Here is an 18,613-nt window from a genome sequence, read left to right on the forward strand (position 1 = left end):
TAAATAATAAAGCTGTACATAGGTTTGAAGTAGCAGAAAATTCATCATGCCAAACTATTCATTAGACAGGGCAATAACATATACTGCATTTCTAAACTTCAGAGACAGTATTTTTAAACTTAAGTAAAACATCTGATGTAATCTCAGACAATTGACTCACAGGAAACCAGAGAATGGCAGGCAATAGCACTAAGAAGAAGAATTTGGGGATTAGAGTAGGATGATGAATTAAATATGAGTCAACAATATGTCAGCAAAAAGACAAATGCAAGATTGGGTCATTATTAATACACACGTACTATTAAAAACATATGAGGTAATTATTGTTCTGCCTTGGCACTCACTGATTCTTGGCAGAAGCACTGCACAAGTCATAACCCCACGTGTAAGATACAAAACATTTTATACTACCAGTGCACAATGACTGCACACATTTGGGTACCATATTTCAACAAAGGAAATTTAAAAAAGTATCATACAGAATTTATCAAAATTATGAAAAACAAGTCTTTCACTTACATATACAACTGCTCCCAAAGTTGTGCATTTCTACAACAGGTTTAACTTCATTTTAATTATAGTGCTTCATTTGAACAAAATGCAGATTAAATTATGTATCTAGCAATTTATAATTGAGGCAAAGTTCTGGTATACTGAAGGCAATGGGAATTTTTATTTCAGTTAGGCTATTATCATTAGGCTACAACCATTACTGCTAAGAGAAGCTGAAGAAGGTAAAAGGAAATGGATGGTACGAGATTCAGAGAACATTTTCTTTGATCATTTTTCCATTCATATGTTCAATTTAGAGAAGATGTTCTAACTCCACTATTAAAAGGAAAAAACAAAACACTAGCAGGTGTCCAAAGTTATGTCAGAAACCAACTAGAATTAGGTATCAGCGGATCTATTCCATGAAAAAACTTCAGAAGCCCAAGTCTTTCAAATAATCTGTCCTTATGCAGAAGCAATTTAACAGGAAGATAACAGTTAGATATTCTGTTCCTTAACAGAACTAGCCAATAAATCAAAGTCCAAATTTATACTGCTCCTGTATTTAAACATAGTCATAAGAATCATTTAACCTTACAGCATAAAACCCAGTTGATAACTTTTTTTCTGACCAACACCTAATAAAATTCATTCTTGCAGAATTGTAGAAAAGTTAAGCACCGTCTACCCTTCTTAAAAAGTTTCCTGTTACAAGGTTGCACAGTTTATGCATATGTTGTATTTCATTATTAAAAAAATTCCTCCGTATAGCACCCTCTTTGTGGTAACACTCAAAACATATTTTGCCTCGAGGGCAGTGCTATAATAAAAGTAAAATAAATTCAGGGCCATTTGCTGAGAAAAAGATGGGTTCAAGGTATTTTCACACTTTTTTGCTTGTAACTTTTTCAGGTCAAAGCTGTGTTTTGCTTTTTCCTCCTCGTTGCTATTGTTTTATTATTTGCTTTTATCGGTAGAGTATCCATCAAACAACTTCAAATAAATCTGAACTACTCTGGAAGCCAACTTAAGGCAGTAAGGTTTCAGATGAAAAAGTAAATTTCAAAACTTATGCATTATTAGGAAGATCCAATTCTAAATCATTTACCAACTCATTTGAAGAGCTTATATAAAACCAGGATGAATTCACTTATCATTGAACTATTAGATAATGCAAGAATATTTTCTGGAATCACACAGTAATAGTGCTTTTGCAATGCAAAGCCATTATCTATAAGTAAACACCATTCAAAAATAATTCAGCAACTAAGAAAGCAAGGTTATTAAACTATGCTTTCTGTCCCTCACTAAATAAAATTAGTATTCTTCTCAAGAGTAACCCAATAGATTGTGTGTCCCACTGGTAAGCTATCAGTGTGCTGCTTCTTTAGTTCTTAAATAGAAGACAAAATCTTCAAAATTGAAAAGAGAAATTGAAAAAGAAAACTGGGAGCATTAAGAGTGTTCATACACCCACCTTCATGTACCACTTATGCCCTGAAGAACAATCACAGAACTCAACCCTCACCTGGGAAAGGTCATCCTCCTATTACAGCAGGTGATCATTCACACACTTCCTAAGCAATTCAGACAACAGCTCAGGAAATCTGCTCTTCGTACACCAGTCCTCAAAGCAGAGAATTTTAGTATTCACTCACACACTGTTTGTTCATACACGAGCTACTATCCTGCCCACCATTCAGTCTAACGCACAATTGACCACAGGAAATTTGTGATAATCTGTAAAGCTGCCTAAGTTTCAAGTAATAGTGGTTTTGTTTTCGCTTTAAAGCACTTCTTCACTCTCTTCATCACGTCAGTAGAAATTTATTGCGTATACTTTCCTCAAACACAAATCAACAATCTGACTGAAGGCAAGAAAGGCAAAGAATGAAATTGTGGCCTGATCTGCACACTTTTTCAAAGCAGCAATAAGGGCACTTTTCTTTCACTACAAAAAGCATAATACCACCATTGCTTATAAGCAGGCTCCACATCAATAAATCTCTCCTTTTAAGACCAGTCAGGCACAAGAAGAATATGTAGAAGGATTTAGGCTAACAGCTATAAGCTAGCTGAGCCCTAATTCATTCAATAGAAACTGGTAATGTAGAAGTAAGAGGCATTTTCCAAACTAGTGTCTCCTTTTTCATCCCATCCTTCAGGTGTGTCAGTCACACCACACAGTTTGGTGTCATCCTGCAAACTTGCTTAGAGTGCACTCAGTCCCACTGTCTACATCATTCATGGAGATACTGAAGAGCACTAGTCCCTCAAGGACACCACTGTTCACCAGCCTCCACCTGGACATAGAGTCATTGACCACAGCTTTCTGGCTGCATCCATCCAGCCAATTCCTTATCATCCAAATAGTCCATCCATCAAATTCATGTCCTTCCAATTTGGAGATAAGGATGCCACATGGGCCGATGTCAAAGGCCTTACAGAAGTCTAGGTAGATGACATCAGTCAGTCTTCCCTTCAACCATTGCAGTCACTCCATCATAGAAGGCCACTAGATTTGCCCTTACTGAAGCCATGCTGGCTGTCTTAGGTCACCTCCAATGTGCTTTAACATTGCTTCCATGAGGATCTGCTCTATGATCTTCACAAGCATAGAGGAGCGCCTCATTGGTCTGTAGTTCCACGGATCTTCCTTCCTTCTCTGTCTAAAAACAGGAGACATGTTTCCCTTTTTCCAGTCACCAGGGATTTTGCCTGACTGCCATGACTTTTCAAATACAATGGAGAGTGGTTTTGACAAAATTGGTCTGTTGCCTCAAGACCCTGGGTGGAATACCTGTCATCAGGCTCCACAGACTTGTGGCTATTCAGTTTCATCAGGTGGTCTCAAACCTGCTCTTCACTTAAGTGGGAGGGACTTTGCTCCCCCAACTCCCACTAGAGGTTCAGGGACTTGAGAGATCTAGGAAACCTGTCAGTGAAGACTGAGACAAAGAACTCATTGAGTACCTCAGTCTTCTCCAAATTTGTTACCAGTTCTCCCTTGTCATTTATTGAGGGGGTAGGCTCTCTTTTGCCTTTCTTTTCTCACCTATGTACTTCCATAATCACTTTCTGTAATTCTTTATATCCCTTGCCAAGTCCTGTTCCATCAGTGCTTTGACTTTCTTGATCACATCCCTACACATCTGAACCATGTTCCTGTACTCTCCCCAGGTCACCTGTCCTTGTTCCCACTGGCTGTGCATTTCTTTCTTACTCCTCAGTTTGAGGAGCAGATCCTTGCTCATCCATGCTAGTATCCGGCCAGCTTTGCTTGATTGGGATGGAGAGCCCTGCGCTCTAAGAAAAGTGTCCTTCAAGAGCTGCCAGCTCTGGTCAGCTCCTTTGTCCCCAAGGACAGTTTCCCTGGGGGATCTCATTCACCAACTCCTTAAACATCTGGAAATTCACTCTTCCAAAATTCAGGGTCCTGACTTGGTGCCTCACCAGGCCCACACACCTTGAGATCACAACCAGGGCATAGTTGCTACAGCCCAGGCTGCCTCCAAACTTAACCTCTCTAATGAGCTCATCATCTTAAATAATGAGCTTGAGTCAAATACCAAGTCATTGGTATTTGACTCATAAAGACCCAGAACAACATACTACAGCTGTGAAACCAGAAAATACTTTCCAAGATACTCTAAACTATCAGCAGACATCACTTCATATAATGAAAGCTGAATTGTTAGCACAGCAACCTCTGGTGGCATAATTGCATGATGCCATAATAGTATAACCTGACCTCATAAAAATTATGTGATACATGGGTTTATATAAAGTAAAATCTTTATAGAGTTGAGTCCTCACCATAGGTAAGGCTACAATATAAATCAGAAAAATATATGGTTTTTTACCTTCATTTTCTTAAAAAAAAAAATTAAAAGAGCTTAAGGTAGAGTACACTCGAGTTCTTTAAATTTTATATCTGAAGTAAAACATAAAGTTTATAATCTGTTCATTACTTAAGGGCTGTGATATGTTGTGGCTAGGTTAAGAGTTCACTTGGTTAAAAAACAGTGTTCAGCACTACTGACTCATAATTTTATCATGAATCATCGTTTCTAAAACAACTCATATGCTAGAATTGGAGTTTTGGATGACGAACTCAACTTATACCTCTAAGATCATGAGGAAGATTCAGAAATATGGAAAGGAGACATGCATTCTAAACAACAAAGGCAATGTCTTAAAAGTTAAGTTCTACTTTTGAAAGTCTGGGCTAACGACACACTTTTTTTTAAATATAAAATGAATAGTTGATCTTCCTATGTCCCTTCTTGATAGTTTTTTGTTTACATTTTAGCATTAGTGTTCAGAGACAGCAAGGAACAAACTTAAATCTAAAGCAGCAAAGAAATGTAAAGTTCTGCATTATAATCCTTTCCTTTGCCACAGATTTTAAAGTTGTAGATTTTAAAGTTGTAACTCACAACTAGCCCTGACTACACTATGCTTGACTTTTATTTCATCTTTTTAGGTGTTTTCCATTTACTATTTTTAAACATTTCCATTAGCTTTGTTTAGTATTCCAGCTAAACTTATAAGGGTTTCATTGTTATTTCTCACATCCCTGGCCTTTTAAGAGTTGTGCTGAAAGTAAGGGTCAAGTTCATTTCTCCTTTTTGCTAAAGTTCGACAGCCAACAGAATACATTTTGTTTCCATCAATAAAACACTTTTAGCTATAGAGGTTTGCAGAAAGTGCTTTTAAGTCTTGCAGTAAATACACCTGTAGAATCAGTTCAAGGACAAATGCAGCTTTAGAGATGCTGCCTACTAACCAACAACTGTAACGAGAGGACCATCTAGTGGCGACAACCACAATTCACACTCTGCTACTTTTAAGAAAAATGCACACTGTTAATCTATGCAAGCCACTGGTCAACTTTTCAGTCTTTGGCTTTTTTATTCCACAGTTTTAATAGCTTTAATTTAGGTTTTGACCTTCTATTATGAGAATAAATAAATGAGTTTGTTGATTTCCTTCATCTGTTCCTGTTATGAGAACATCTGTGTCAATTCTTCCATATGTGAAAATTGCTCATAGATCAAATCATTAATCTGAAGACAATAGCAAGAATGAAATTTAGCAAGTAGGCTACAAAATAGCTTTATTTACTTCACAATTCTCTCCACAGAGAAATCTATAAGAGCTTTTTTCTTAATACAAGAGACTAAAAATCAACAGTTGAGAAGTGACAGTTGTACTTTGTATGTTTTACATCTCCATCACCTTTCAGCCAAAGAGATGTGCAGTTTAACCCTTTAAGAGCTGGAAATTTGGTTTCCTAAAGTTCAGGGTCCTGACTTAACTCTTTACCTGACCATACACCTCAGGACTCCAAACACAATCCTTTTTTCCTTTTGTCAGTGTTAACTCATATGGCTGGGCAGAATGAGCTTCTTTACCACTGAAGACATAGGATTAAAAGCTCCATAAAAAAGACCAAAAGCATAACCTTCATCAAGAGAAATCTGAGCAGGACTGAGCAACTTCATAGATCAAGTGCTCCGTGTCAACTCCTGCAGCATTCTTTGCTTCCTCAGACAAAATATCATGTTCCTGGGGGACTAACACACACCCTCCCCCCCAACACTCCCCCAGTGTGCTTTCCCTGTACTTATGCTTTCTTCTTGCTCAACTGCCATTCTCCTGTGTCTGCTTCAGTAGCTTTGTAAATCTGACCTGTGAAGTGCCTTTTTCACCTTCACGTTATTTCAAGGATGCTTGAGTATAGCAATGAGACACATACTAGTCACAGCAGTAACAGCAGGCAATAAATCCAAAAATTCTCCCTAACCTTTTGTTAGTCTGCTTCCAGAGGGGGTGTAGAAGTTAGACTGTGAGCAAAGCAAGCTCACTGCTGCACGCTTACAGCACCGCCACCATCATGAATTAACCATCACTGAAGGTGAGAGAGACTGTTAGCAGATGCCTGAAAAGAATTCCAGGGAAGCTAGCAGAAGGCTGATAGTAAAAAAAAAATGCTAATTTATTTACAGACTCTCAGTGGCACCCCAGAACATCTGCCAAACATAGATACACATAGATAGCATGGCAGGCCAAACCCGGACAGGCATTTGTTTACTAAAATTAACTACTTCATTCTGGTTCACTCAGGATGGTCTTGCAAGATGGAAATAAAACCACAATACTGTCACTCTTAAACCTCAAGGAGAGAACACGATATTAAAGATGATACTAAAAAAACCTGAAATAGTTTCACTGCACAAGATTAAAAGCACATCCTTGACAGGAAATCTAATCAAACAGTCCAGGAAAGCCACATAAAAAAGAGTATTCAGTGCAGGAAATCTACAAAATAAGAAGAATATTCTTTCGTTTCTCAAAAAGAACTTTCGCCAGTGTCCATTTTGCCAATTTCTCTGATGTTTCAATACATGCCTTAATAGCCTTCTATCAAATACCTGAACATTCACTATAATTTTCCTAGATTTATGTCTTAAACAGAAAGCATCTTGATTTTACAATATGATGTATTATTCATTACATCATATAAATTTCTGCCTTTCTTGTTCATTTATGACTTGAGATCATTCTTTTTCCAACAGCAATAAACATACTTTTGTGAACTCAAACACGGGGAAGAAAAAAGGAAAAGGAAAGCTGCTTGACATGCTAACACAGAAGTGTTACTAGAAAACTAAGAAAAGTTTGCAGAACTTACCAGAGTTCCCTCTGCTGTTCTTGCTGCTTTGTCAGGATTGGTCCCCATTTTGACCATCCCACGTGTTGAAAAGTGTTTGGCTGGCTGAGTAGGTTCTAAGGTAAACAGTGCCTTCTGTCTCCCTAGCTTGCAAATACACCTTCTTCGTTACATTACTTGCGTCCACCACAGCTCATGAGACAGGTCTGAGCTGGTGGTCAGACCTCTATTTGGACCTCCATGGTAAACAAACATGTATGTCAAAAATCCAGAGAGTTTATTCTGCAGAACTGCAGGGTACTTGTTTTATTTTTCCTGAAATATTCCAGACACTCACAATGCTTAGTTTATGATCCCTTATACATTTGTTACTGCAATTCCACTATGCCAGAAAGCACATTATTCCCTCTTCTCAAATTCAGGAACCTCCAAAATGTCTTTCTGCTGCTAACAGGAATATGCCCATGCCCTATACACTCACTTCTCAAGACACTCATATCATTAGTACCTTCTCACCCACATGAGTTGACCATTTTCCCCAAGGTGGTTGTAAGAAATTAGTAAGTGAAAATCTTTTCAGTCAGTACAAATTTTGGTCAGCTGAATTGAAGCCCAGGGACAAGCGTGAGCTTAGGGTAAGGCATTGTAGCATTATTACTAGAAGGTTATTACAGCCATAAAACTGAGGGACTGTCTGCACATATCTGCCATATTGACCCAGAAGACTTTCTGCCTTGGGAAGTGACTATCACTCTGCCAACAATTTAGGGACACTACTTTTGTAGATGACTGCCACACCCCAGTACTGTTGGGCAAACTTCACTTCTGAACAGAAAGAGATGTTGTGCAAAGCAAATCTAAATGCTTCCACACTGGAACACAAAAACATCCACAAGTTCAAAAAAACTGATATCTATTAAACTCACTGAAATCTACAAACACAGCATAAATATTATTGTCCACTGTTACATTTTTCCAATAGAAGTATAAGTATTTTTTTAGAAATCTGCATAACATATCTTTCAAGACACTGGATATTTTAGGTTCAGCAAATGAAGATGTTAACTTTTTAACATGTCCAGGATAAGCAAGTGCAGAAAAGCAAAACAGAATTGAAGCACAGAAGAAAACAATTATTTTTAGATGTTAAAGTATTTCACAAGGGAAGAGCCAGGAATTTTGTCATGTTTTTTAAAATCAATGTTAGCCTTGAAAATTCCTCTCCAGTTCAAAGTGTGAGAAAACAACTATTCTGCATTTAATATTCTTTGCCTCATTTTAACTTCAATTATTTTCAATATCCTTCAGATAAAAGGTACCACCATTCATAGAAAGAGGTTTCCCTCTAGACAGCAGCATCATGTCGCCTTTCAAACTTTAAGTTTGTAGTTAAACAACTAATGATAATGAATATACAACAAGGACCTTACCTTTTACACCACCAAATGGACCATAAGTCATATTACAAGCAGTTCTCTGAAGATGGTGCTCATACATCAGCTTAATCTGATACTGGTTCCCATGTTCCACATTTCCCAGAGTTCCTACAAAAAATGAAGGGTATATATTTATTACTTTGATCCACACATTGTGGAAGAAGTAAAGGAGTACCAGTGTAAACAACCTGAAAAAACTGTAACTTAATCCTAGTGACTTTGAGATGTGGAGGCTCACCCTGTTGTGATCAATGATGCAAAGATAAAAGACAAATAAATGCTAACAAAAATAATTTTGTGATATACATCACATTCTCCAAAAAGGTCTTCATGAATTTTAACTTCCTGACCCCTTCAGGGAAGTAGAAGAAATTCAAAAAGTCTTTGTAAGGAAACTAAAGTTAAAACTCACCTTTTAAGAATCAAAAGTTTTCACCTCGTGAATAAAGTAATACTTAAAGACTAATATTAGCAAGCAGGAAAAAAAAACAACAAACCTCTGTCAATAGTCACATCAGCTGGGAAAAAGGTGTTTTGAGTGAGTGATACATAAGCTGAATCCTACCACAGCTTTACTATACAAAGATTATCTCAACACTGCCTTTAACAACATGTTATGAAAGATTTGTAGCTTATGCTAGCAATTTCTCCAAATAAAATCAAATATAGCTTTTAAACAATTACCCCTAAATCACACCCATGTTAGGGAAAAGATTGGAATAGACATGAGGGGGAAAAGCCCTGGCTGAGTAGTAACTAGATAATCAGCAACACTTGATGAAAAAGAAGTTAGAAAGTTGTCAGTCTGTGTATTCTGCCTCTAATAAAACATCCAGGCCATACTTCAGTCAGCCCTGAAGTATGCTTTCATTTGTTAAGGAGAAGCAGCATAGTTATTTTATTATGAATAACAGATACGGTACCACGTATAAAGCAAGTAAAGATTCCACTTTATGAAAATGTAATTTGCCATGGAAGCATAAAGAAATAATGATAGCTTGTTTGAGAGTATCCATTCAGATGTCAGAAATTACCACTAAAGCATGCATATTTACAGATCAGTATGAAAAGTCTATTAAGGATTGCAAAATTTTACTTTTATTATTACTAAGCCATGCAGACCAAACAGCAAATTATACCTAGAAAAGAATTCTAGACTTGCTGTTGTATGCCTTGAATGCAAATTTCAAAAAAAAATTATTTTAATAAAAATTGTACTGGTAGGTTACAATCCTAAGACATAAGCACTATTACAGAGAAGGGAAAGTATGAAAACTGCAGTAGATCTTGAAGTGGCACCTCTCAACAAAGACCATTTTTACAGGTGTCTCCAGATAGGCAAACAGAATTTGAAAATAGAGCATGTGTTTGTAACGTATTTGCCTAAAAGGCTGTGAATAGGAAGCAAGCTGCTCCTACAAGAAAACCATGCTCTTGTAATGACAGAGGAGCCACAGATGTCCCTGCACAGAGAAAATTAACAATGCCATGTTGCCTATTGAATTTGGAAGATGAGTGTACAATTAATAGATCTCTCAAATCTGTGCTTTGCTCTAAGCATATAGAAGACAGAAATCAATGTACAGAATAGGTATTTTGTGACTTGCCTCTTCACACAGAGAGAACACATCATATAGAATTTCCAGCCAAAGGCAGTAGAGGAAAGAGGATATAAGAAAAAACATAGTGGTTTCACCTTCTTACCAGTATTAACCTTCTGTCTTCTCATGGGCTACCTTACCAATGTTCTGGCTTTTTAAGAAATTACCTGGAGTTTTGATTTCAGAAATAGTTGTAATTATTTATTTTTAAAGAGCTAAGTAAGTTGGCATTATACAACCACTTGTTCATTAGCATGTTCAACAGTAATATCCAGTCCTAAAACCGTAATGAGAACTAGTTTACAGTCACTACCAACCACAGACTATGACAGACATCACAGCATGTTAGCCACTAAGCAGATCAGTAAACCTCTGTTAACCTCTGGGAAATATCTAGACCTAATTACTGATGTTTCCTCTTCATACATGAGTTTGAATGAGAGAATATGACTGCAGATATTCAGGGATAATGAGCAGACACTGCATATACCAAGTTTACCATTACCCTAATCCAAACTTTAGAATACACTTAAAATCACTGGAAAGCTTGGATCTGTAAACTAACCTGAAACAGCATATACACAGAGTTTTCGGCAATGCAACACAGCCAGATGAAGTCCTTCAGTACCACTGTAAAGAAGGGTAAAAAACCACTATTTTTAGATCAATTCGAAGTAAAATTTATACAGGATAAAATTCAAGTAACATATTGAAATTGCTTTCATGTGTGGACCTAGATGTTAGCATAAAAAAGTACTGATCTTCCTAAATTCATGCTGAAGTATTTTGAGTTAATTTCAAAATCAAAATGAATCCTTTAGGGACATATTTTCAGATTTAAATATCAAGAGCAACCCAGTTTAGCTCGAAACTCATTTCAAACAAGGTGCTTCATGGAAGGATGATATGAGGATCACCGCTCCAAACAAGTCTTATTCAGCAACCACAGACACTACTTTTTTAAAAATTCACTTTTGTACTAGCTGCATGGAACACTGAACACTCACATATTTCTTTCCTGAACCCAAGCAATACTTCCAGCAGGGAAAGTACCTGTGCTGTAACTCTAGAAAATGTTTTAGTTCATTTCACAGAGTAGGGTATTGGAATTCCCACACAGAGTCACTCCATGAGTACTTGAATAAAAGAACAATTTCCAACGGATGGAGGCCTTCCAGCTTGTGCCCTTTGGTCTCAGAGCATGAGTCTTTCCCATGTTTAGTACAGGTTTTTCTCTCATTTTTAAAATAAAGTTCATGATGCAGTATTAGAAGTCAATTTCAAAATTCAAATGCATCCTTTAAGAACTAAATTCTAAAATAATGTTCTTCTAAGTAGATTCCCTTACAGCCAAATAAATGTAAGGTCTTTTCCTTAGAGCCATAGTATCTTTCCTCTACCTGGCCATCTATTTCCACTAAATTCTTTGGAAATAAAGATCTTCTGTCCTCTGTCCTCTATCAAAACTAAAACAACTGGCCAATATTACATCTTAGATCATAACAAGTTAGTCAAGTTTTCTTAATACCTTAAAAGATAACTTTCAATATAAAGTTTTTCCTGCTCTACATGCTCCTAAAAAATTGTACAAGTATCAGGCAAATTATCCTCCATATATACCTTAAGTAAAAATTCTCTCATATCAAGATGATGTAAGAAGCAGATCAAATGCATACTACAGGACACATAGATGTGATTAATAGTTGTCCATCTGAAAACTGGAAACTTGCCCTCCAAAATAAAGGAAGAAAATCACATCTAAAACTTTAAAAAAACATAATAGCCAGCCATTTACTTACGAAACAAATTTTCCCACTTCCACCTGCAATATTGGTTCTCGCAACTGCACTTCCAAGAGTAAGTCTTCAGGCTGTACTTCATCTCCAGGTTTCACAGGATGTGGATTAAAGATTCGGAGGTATCCCATATAACTGCCCACAATAACTTTATCTAAAAAAAACAAACAAACAAACAAACCAACACAAAGGATACTACGCAATACAGTAGTGCATGTGGAATTCAGTTTGTTGCAGAAGTGTTTCAAATAATACCCTAAAAAAGATAGTATATTGACATGATTCAATTAATGTTGATTATGCTCTGTCTTTTAGGTTAAGATAAGCAATTATCTCTTTTGCAGATTCATGAACATTTGTCAGCAAAGGATTCAATATGACAATTATCATGGTGGTGGCACTGACCATTGTTGCTATTCCATCATTTTAGACTGATGTCCACAATTCTTAAACACTCTCATTCATTTTGAAGAGTACTTCAAACTTTCAGTTTATACATCTTGGATTTGTGCACACACATATCACACCAGCAGAAGTGTGGAGTTTTAAAACTGGGGTCGACGGCATTTATCCAAATGCAAACTAAAGCCTGATAAATACTGCGCCAAGTCAACAAAGCTAGGCCTTGAGATTACCTGCTCTTGAGACAGATCCATTATCTCAAAGATGAAGCAAATGGTTACATTAGAGGTTTTTTGGAATTGGTATTTTAAACAAGTGGTCATTTGGTTGTTAGCTGAATAACAAAAAACTATTAATGAAAAAAACCCCAGAGGTGTCTCTCATGATAACAATCAACAACTCAGGTTGGTTGTCAATACTTACTTCCTCTAGATATAGGTCATCATATCAATGCAGATCAAAATCAAAACCAGTAAAACTTGTCCACAAGTCAGGAGAGCCTTACAAGTACCCCTAAACCATGTTGACCAGACTTTGCATAGTTCCACAGGATCCCACATTAAAAGCTCAGAACAGTTGGTTGCTTCCTTTCTTCTTCAGCCACAAAAAAACCTTGCCCGCTCCAAGTCCTTCATTCAGAAAATAGTGACTGCCCTCCCCACTCATCTTTTCCTGAACTCAGTAACAAGGATTCCATCAGCAGTAAACTAAATCCATTCTATGTATTAATTTATTAATACTTAAGTTTAGGTGAGGACATTTTCACCTGCTTTAGACATTAAGCAATTGATTAACTTTTATTCCTGAACGCTGGAAGAAAAAGAGCCTAGTCTAATCAACAAAGAGAAAATGTAATGTTGAGGAAGTTAATAAACCAGTAGACTCTTATTCCCACAACACTGTTTTAAGTCCTGCTTTTATATAATTATTTTTTCCTTCTAGGAAAAGACTATTTTGAACTCCAGCAGAATTTTGGGGGTTTTGACAATGATACCAAGCCAGTGGACAATAGATGGTGTACATCTGTCTTAGGGGGGAAAAAGGATCTTAGCTCAGGAGTTAGAGGTCTTGTTTAGAGAGCTATAAACTGCATTTGAAGGAGGAAAGGGGGAAAGCCAGGATCACTAGAGATAAGCCTGGTGGTGTCATGCCAATGTTTAAGGGATGGTGTGCTAGTGAGATCCTTCCATCTGCCATCTCAAAGGAGGCAGGGGATGGAGCCCTACATGGCAGCAAAGGCTCAAGGGTTATCAACGTGCTAGAAACCACAGAAATGCTTGAGAACAGTCACAAGAGAATTAAGACTTCACAAAAAAAGGCAGCAGGATCAATAACGCAATTCTACACCAGTGCACACAGTATGAACAGCAAACAGGAGGAGTTGGAAGCTGCTGTGCAGCTAGAAAATAATGACATAGTTGCCATGACAGAAACATCATGGTAACTGTGGGATGACCCATACAACTGCAGGGCTGCAGTGGATAGCTATAAATGCTTCAGAAGGGATAGGTAAGAAAAGAAAGGTGGTAGAGTAGCCCTGTATGGTAGGGAGCTCAATGATGGTGATGATAGGGGTGTTTATGGGTAAGAATCAGGGAAAAGGCCAGCAAGGCCTTTCATGGTGGGAATCTGTTATAAACCACCCAACAAAGATGAGGAGACAGACGAAATATTCTATAAGCAGCTGGGAGAAATCTCACAATCACTGGCCTTTGTTGTCATGTGGGACTTCGACTTAACAGATGTCTGCTGGAAATACAGCAGAGGAAAGCATCTAGGAGATTCCTGGAGTTTGTGGAAGATATCTGCCTGAAACAGCTGGTGAGAGAGCCAACAAGGGAAGGTGCCCCACCAGACTTGTTTGTGAACAGAGAAGGATTTGTAGGTGCTGTGATGGTTGGAGGCCATCTTGGGCACAGCAATTACAAAATTGTATTTTCAATTCTCAGAGAAGGAAGGAGGGGGTTCAGCAGAACTGCTACCTTGGACTCCCAGAGGGCAGACTTTGGCCTATTCAGGAGACTGGTCAAGAGAGTCCCTTGAAAGGCAGTCCTGAATGGTAAAGGAGTCCAGGAAGGCTGAACATTCTTCACAAAGGGAATCTTAAAACATATAGGAGCAGACTGTCCCTGTGTGCCAAAAGATGAGCTTACAGGGAAGAACACCAGCCTGGCTGAACAGTGACCTTTGGCTGGAACTCAGGGAAAAAAGCAGAGATGATGACACTCAGAAGAAGGGGCAGCCCACTCAGGAGGGCTACGAGAATGTCCTGAAGTTATGCAGGACAAAAATCAAAAAGGCCAAAGCCCAGCTAGAACTTAAATCTGGCTACTGTCATAAAAGAATAAAAATGTTTCTATAAATACACTAGCAACAAAAGGAGGGTCAAGGAGAATCTCCATCCTTTATTGTATACAGGGAGGAACACAGTGACAAAGGGCTAATGCACTTAGTGCTCTTTGCTTCAGTCTTTAATAGAAGAAGAACAGTTGTTCTCTGGTTATGCAGCACCCTGAGCTGGAAGACAGGAACAGGGAGCAGAATGAGGCCCCCATAATCCAAAGGGAAATGGTCAGCGTTCTGCTACGCTACTTAGACACACCGAGGTCTACGGAGCTGGATGGGATCCAACGAGCTGGTGGAAGTGCTCACCAAGTCACCTCTATCATTTATCAGCAGTCCTGGCTAACTGCAGAGGTCACAGCTGTCTGTAAATAAGCAAATGTGACACCCATCTACAAGAAAGGTCAGAAGGAGGATCCAGGGAACTACCAGCCTGTCAGCCCTACCTCAGTAACAGGAAAGGTCATGGAGCAGATCATCTTGAGTGCCATTACACAGCACATATAGGACAAACAGGGGATCAGGCCCAGCCAACAATGGGTTATGAGAGGCAGGTTCTGTTTGACCTGTCTGATCTGTTTCTATGGCAAGGCAACCAGTTTAGTGGATGAGGGACAGATTGTGGATGTTGTTTAGCCAGACTTTAGTAAAGCCTTTGACACCTTTTCCTACAGCATTCTCCTGGAGAAACTGGCTGCTTGTGGCTTGGACTCGTGCACTGTTCACTGGGTAAAAAAGTCACTGGATGGCTGAGCCTAGAGGTTAGTGGTGAACGGAGTTAAATCCAGATGGTGGCCGATCACAAGTGCTGTTCCCCAGGGCTCAGTACTGGGGCCAGTCCTGTTTAATGTCTTTATCGATGATCCGGACAAGCGGACCAAGTGCACTCTCAATAAGCTGGCAGATAACATGAAGCTAGGTGGGAGTGTTTATCTGCTGGAGGGTAGGAAGGCACTACAGCAGGATCTGGACAGGCTGAATCAATGGGTAAAGGCCAGTTGTGGGAGGTTCAACATGTCAAAGTGTTGGGTCACAACAACCCCATGCAGTGCTACAGGCTGGGGACAGAGTGGCTGGAAAACATCCCAGTGGAAAAGGTCCTGGAGATGTTGGTCAACAGCCAGCTGAACATGAGCCAACGCTGTGCCCAGGTGGCCAATAAGGCCAATGGCATCCTGGCTCGTATCAGAAATGGTATGGTGAGCAGGACCAGGCCAGTGATTGTGCCTCCACACTCAGTACTGGTGAGGCTGCATCTTGAATACTGTATTCAGCTCACCATAAGTAAGACACTGAGGTGCTGCAGCATGACCAGAGAAGGGCAACAAAGCTGGTGAAGGGTCTGGAGGTACAACTTAGATTGGATACTAGGAAAAATTTCTTCACCAAAAGCATTGGAAGAAACGGACAAGGGAAGTGGTTGAGTTACCATCCCTGGACATATTTAAAAGACATGTAGACATGGTGTTTAATGAAATGGTTTAATAGTGAACACAGAGTGCTAACTGTTGGACGTTAAACATCTTCTGCAACCTAAATGACTCTATGAATTTCCACTGAAAAAGGCTGTACACCAAGTAACTAACAGCTCAACTTTATTCAAATTCTTTTGTAAAGGGACAATCTAAAATTAAAATAATTAAAATAATTTTAGAAGAGTATGGTAGTAATGAAATCAAACTCAAGTAGCTTTACTGAGCAAAAACAGAGCTCCAAGGTGAGCATGAGTGTATTTATTAATTTAAAAACCATATACACAAAAAACTTTCCCTGACAGCAAAGACCATTTCACATTATTAATGACTACATAGAAAAGCAGGGTTTACTCAAGCAGAGTCACTTATTGCAATTGTCACTTATTTTCCAGACTAAAAGGGTTATTTGTTTTTCTAAATTCTTAGCTTATTAGCTCTTACCTTCCTTTTTTTTTTTTCCCTTAGGTTTTTACAACAGCTTGGAACATGTTTGCTTCCATGACTAACTGAAAATGTTTTATTTTAAAGATATCTACCACTGAGAGAATAAGACATGAGAGAAATTACTAGTGAACACAAGCAAGGATTAACATGTTTAGAAACGTATAAATATAAAAGGACAGAGAGCACTGAATTTGTCTTCTTAAGCCTACAAGGATAGCAGACTTTAACTAGCCAACTAGCCTGGCTAACAAGCTTTCAGGTCAAAGCAATCTTGCAGCTGAGTGGCTTACATGTCAGCAACCACATAATTCTGAATTTACCTTGTCCACTGCCACTATTATCAACATCAGCAACACACAGGCAGCCTTGGTCAAATTCTTCCTTTTCTCCAAGTACGGTGGACCACCAGTCTCTAGCTTTAAACAAAGACATTCTTCTTTACTGAAAAGGAAACAAACCATTGTCAAAAGTGTATACTAATATATACACAACTGTTTATACAAACAACTTCTCCTTTGTTAGCAACAGCTTTTATCAAGTATATTACAACTCTTAGCTTCACGTTGCACTAGTGTGAGCTGAATAAACATTAACTCCAGCGTAGTTCAAGAAACCACCCTCGGAACCTTCTTGTCATTAGTGAAATTAGTTGTGACAGAATCTGCTAGTTACGCGAAGAAAATGCAACAAAATAACAGCTTTTTAAAAACATGCGAAAAGTCTTCTGTTACAACCATTAAGTAATAAGAAGTTTTCAAAGTCACAGAACTGAGGTTCTCTGGTACCAAGGAGTGTAGGGAAAAAAAAAATATGAGGCAAATCTTCTGCAAGAGAACTTATTTTTAGAAAAGTAAACGAAGGCATAAACAGACATCATCAAAACCTCCACCAGGTAATCGCCTTGAAGATGCTCTAGTGACACGACTAAAGAACTCGGTCACGCAGGGCACAAATCAGCTTTTCTGCTCCCTACCTGCTGTTATTTTAAGAATGGGGGAGGGAGGGAGCGAGGAGACTAATCCTTTTGTAGGCGGCTTGACAATAACGTTATCCTAGTTCAAAACTCACAGCCCGTGTCCATGAACCTGGACGCACTCGATCCCACAGCCCGCAGAGGAGCCGAGGGGCATCCAGCCAGCAGCAGCTCCAGCGGGAAGGAGGAAAAAGGACGGGATTCGGAGCAAACGCAGCCTTGCAAGCCCGCGCCTTTCCTCTTTAAAGGATACGACGTCCAGAAAATTAAAGCACTTCTTTATTCCCTCGGGCGGCTCCCGTCGCTATGCCCGCTAGGCAACCTGCTGCCGCCGAGTGCGGGCTGGCACAGCACAGCCCTCCCCACACACCCCTCCTTCCCTCCCTCACGGAGCCCCTGTGCGGCACCCAGAGCACCGCCGCGAGCCCCGGACACACACATCCCAGTGGAGCGGGACAAGGGAGACAGAGCCCGGCGGGGGCTTACTTGGGCGGGAGGCACAGCGCAGTCCGAGCCGCCCCGGGGCGGCAGCCCCGCTTCCTCACAGGTGCTCCTCGCTCAGGCGCGGCCCGAGGCGAAGCACAGAGAGACAGAGCGGCAGCGCTACAGCCGCATTTCCACCGCCGCCGCCATCTCCAGCATCCTGCTCTCCCTACGGCCGGCACCAGCCGCGCTCCGCCCCGCGCCCCGCCCAGGAGGGAGCTTGGGAAGTGTAGTTTGGGAAGCGGCGCCGCGGGCCGTTGGGCTCTATCATTTCTTCCTCTGCGAGGGGGGGGGGTGGTGCAGAGGGAGGAAGAGAGGCATTCCTTTAGAGTTTCCTGAGCAAGGAGGGGAAAAAAAACCAAACTAACCTCCCCACAGCTTGTGCTTTTCCTTTTTTCAAAGACCCTGACAGGAAGCTCTCGCCCTCGAGGCGGCTCAGCTCCAGCCGCCTCTTCCCCTCTCTCCGCCCCTCCCTCCACCCTTTCCCTGTGC

The 18,613-nt window shown here is 39.6% G+C and overlaps 1 protein-coding gene across 2 annotated transcripts in view; it reads right to left on the reverse strand.

Annotated features, from left to right (window-relative positions):
- Window positions 1–18,366, reverse strand: part of BBS9 (Bardet-Biedl syndrome 9) — a 289,085-nt gene extending 270,719 nt beyond the window's left edge. For both annotated transcript variants that reach the window (XM_051789144.1, XM_051789143.1), the window contains exons 1-5: window positions 18,125–18,366; window positions 16,986–17,106; window positions 12,005–12,155; window positions 10,771–10,835; window positions 8,599–8,712 (exon numbers count right to left, since the gene is read on the reverse strand). In XM_051789144.1, the coding sequence (XP_051645104.1) occupies window positions 8,599–8,712; window positions 10,771–10,835; window positions 12,005–12,155; window positions 16,986–17,097 (442 nt within the window). In that variant the 5' untranslated portion in view covers window positions 17,098–17,106; window positions 18,125–18,366. The remainder of the gene's footprint in view (window positions 1–8,598; window positions 8,713–10,770; window positions 10,836–12,004; window positions 12,156–16,985; window positions 17,107–18,124) is intronic.
- Between the last annotated feature and the right edge of the window lie 247 nt (window positions 18,367–18,613).

Source organism: Manacus candei, unplaced genomic scaffold (genome assembly GCF_025592945.1).
Source record: "Manacus candei isolate 608988 ecotype Guabito, Panama unplaced genomic scaffold, ASM2559294v1 h1tg000026l, whole genome shotgun sequence".
NCBI classification, from domain to species: domain Eukaryota; kingdom Metazoa; phylum Chordata; class Aves; order Passeriformes; family Pipridae; genus Manacus; species Manacus candei.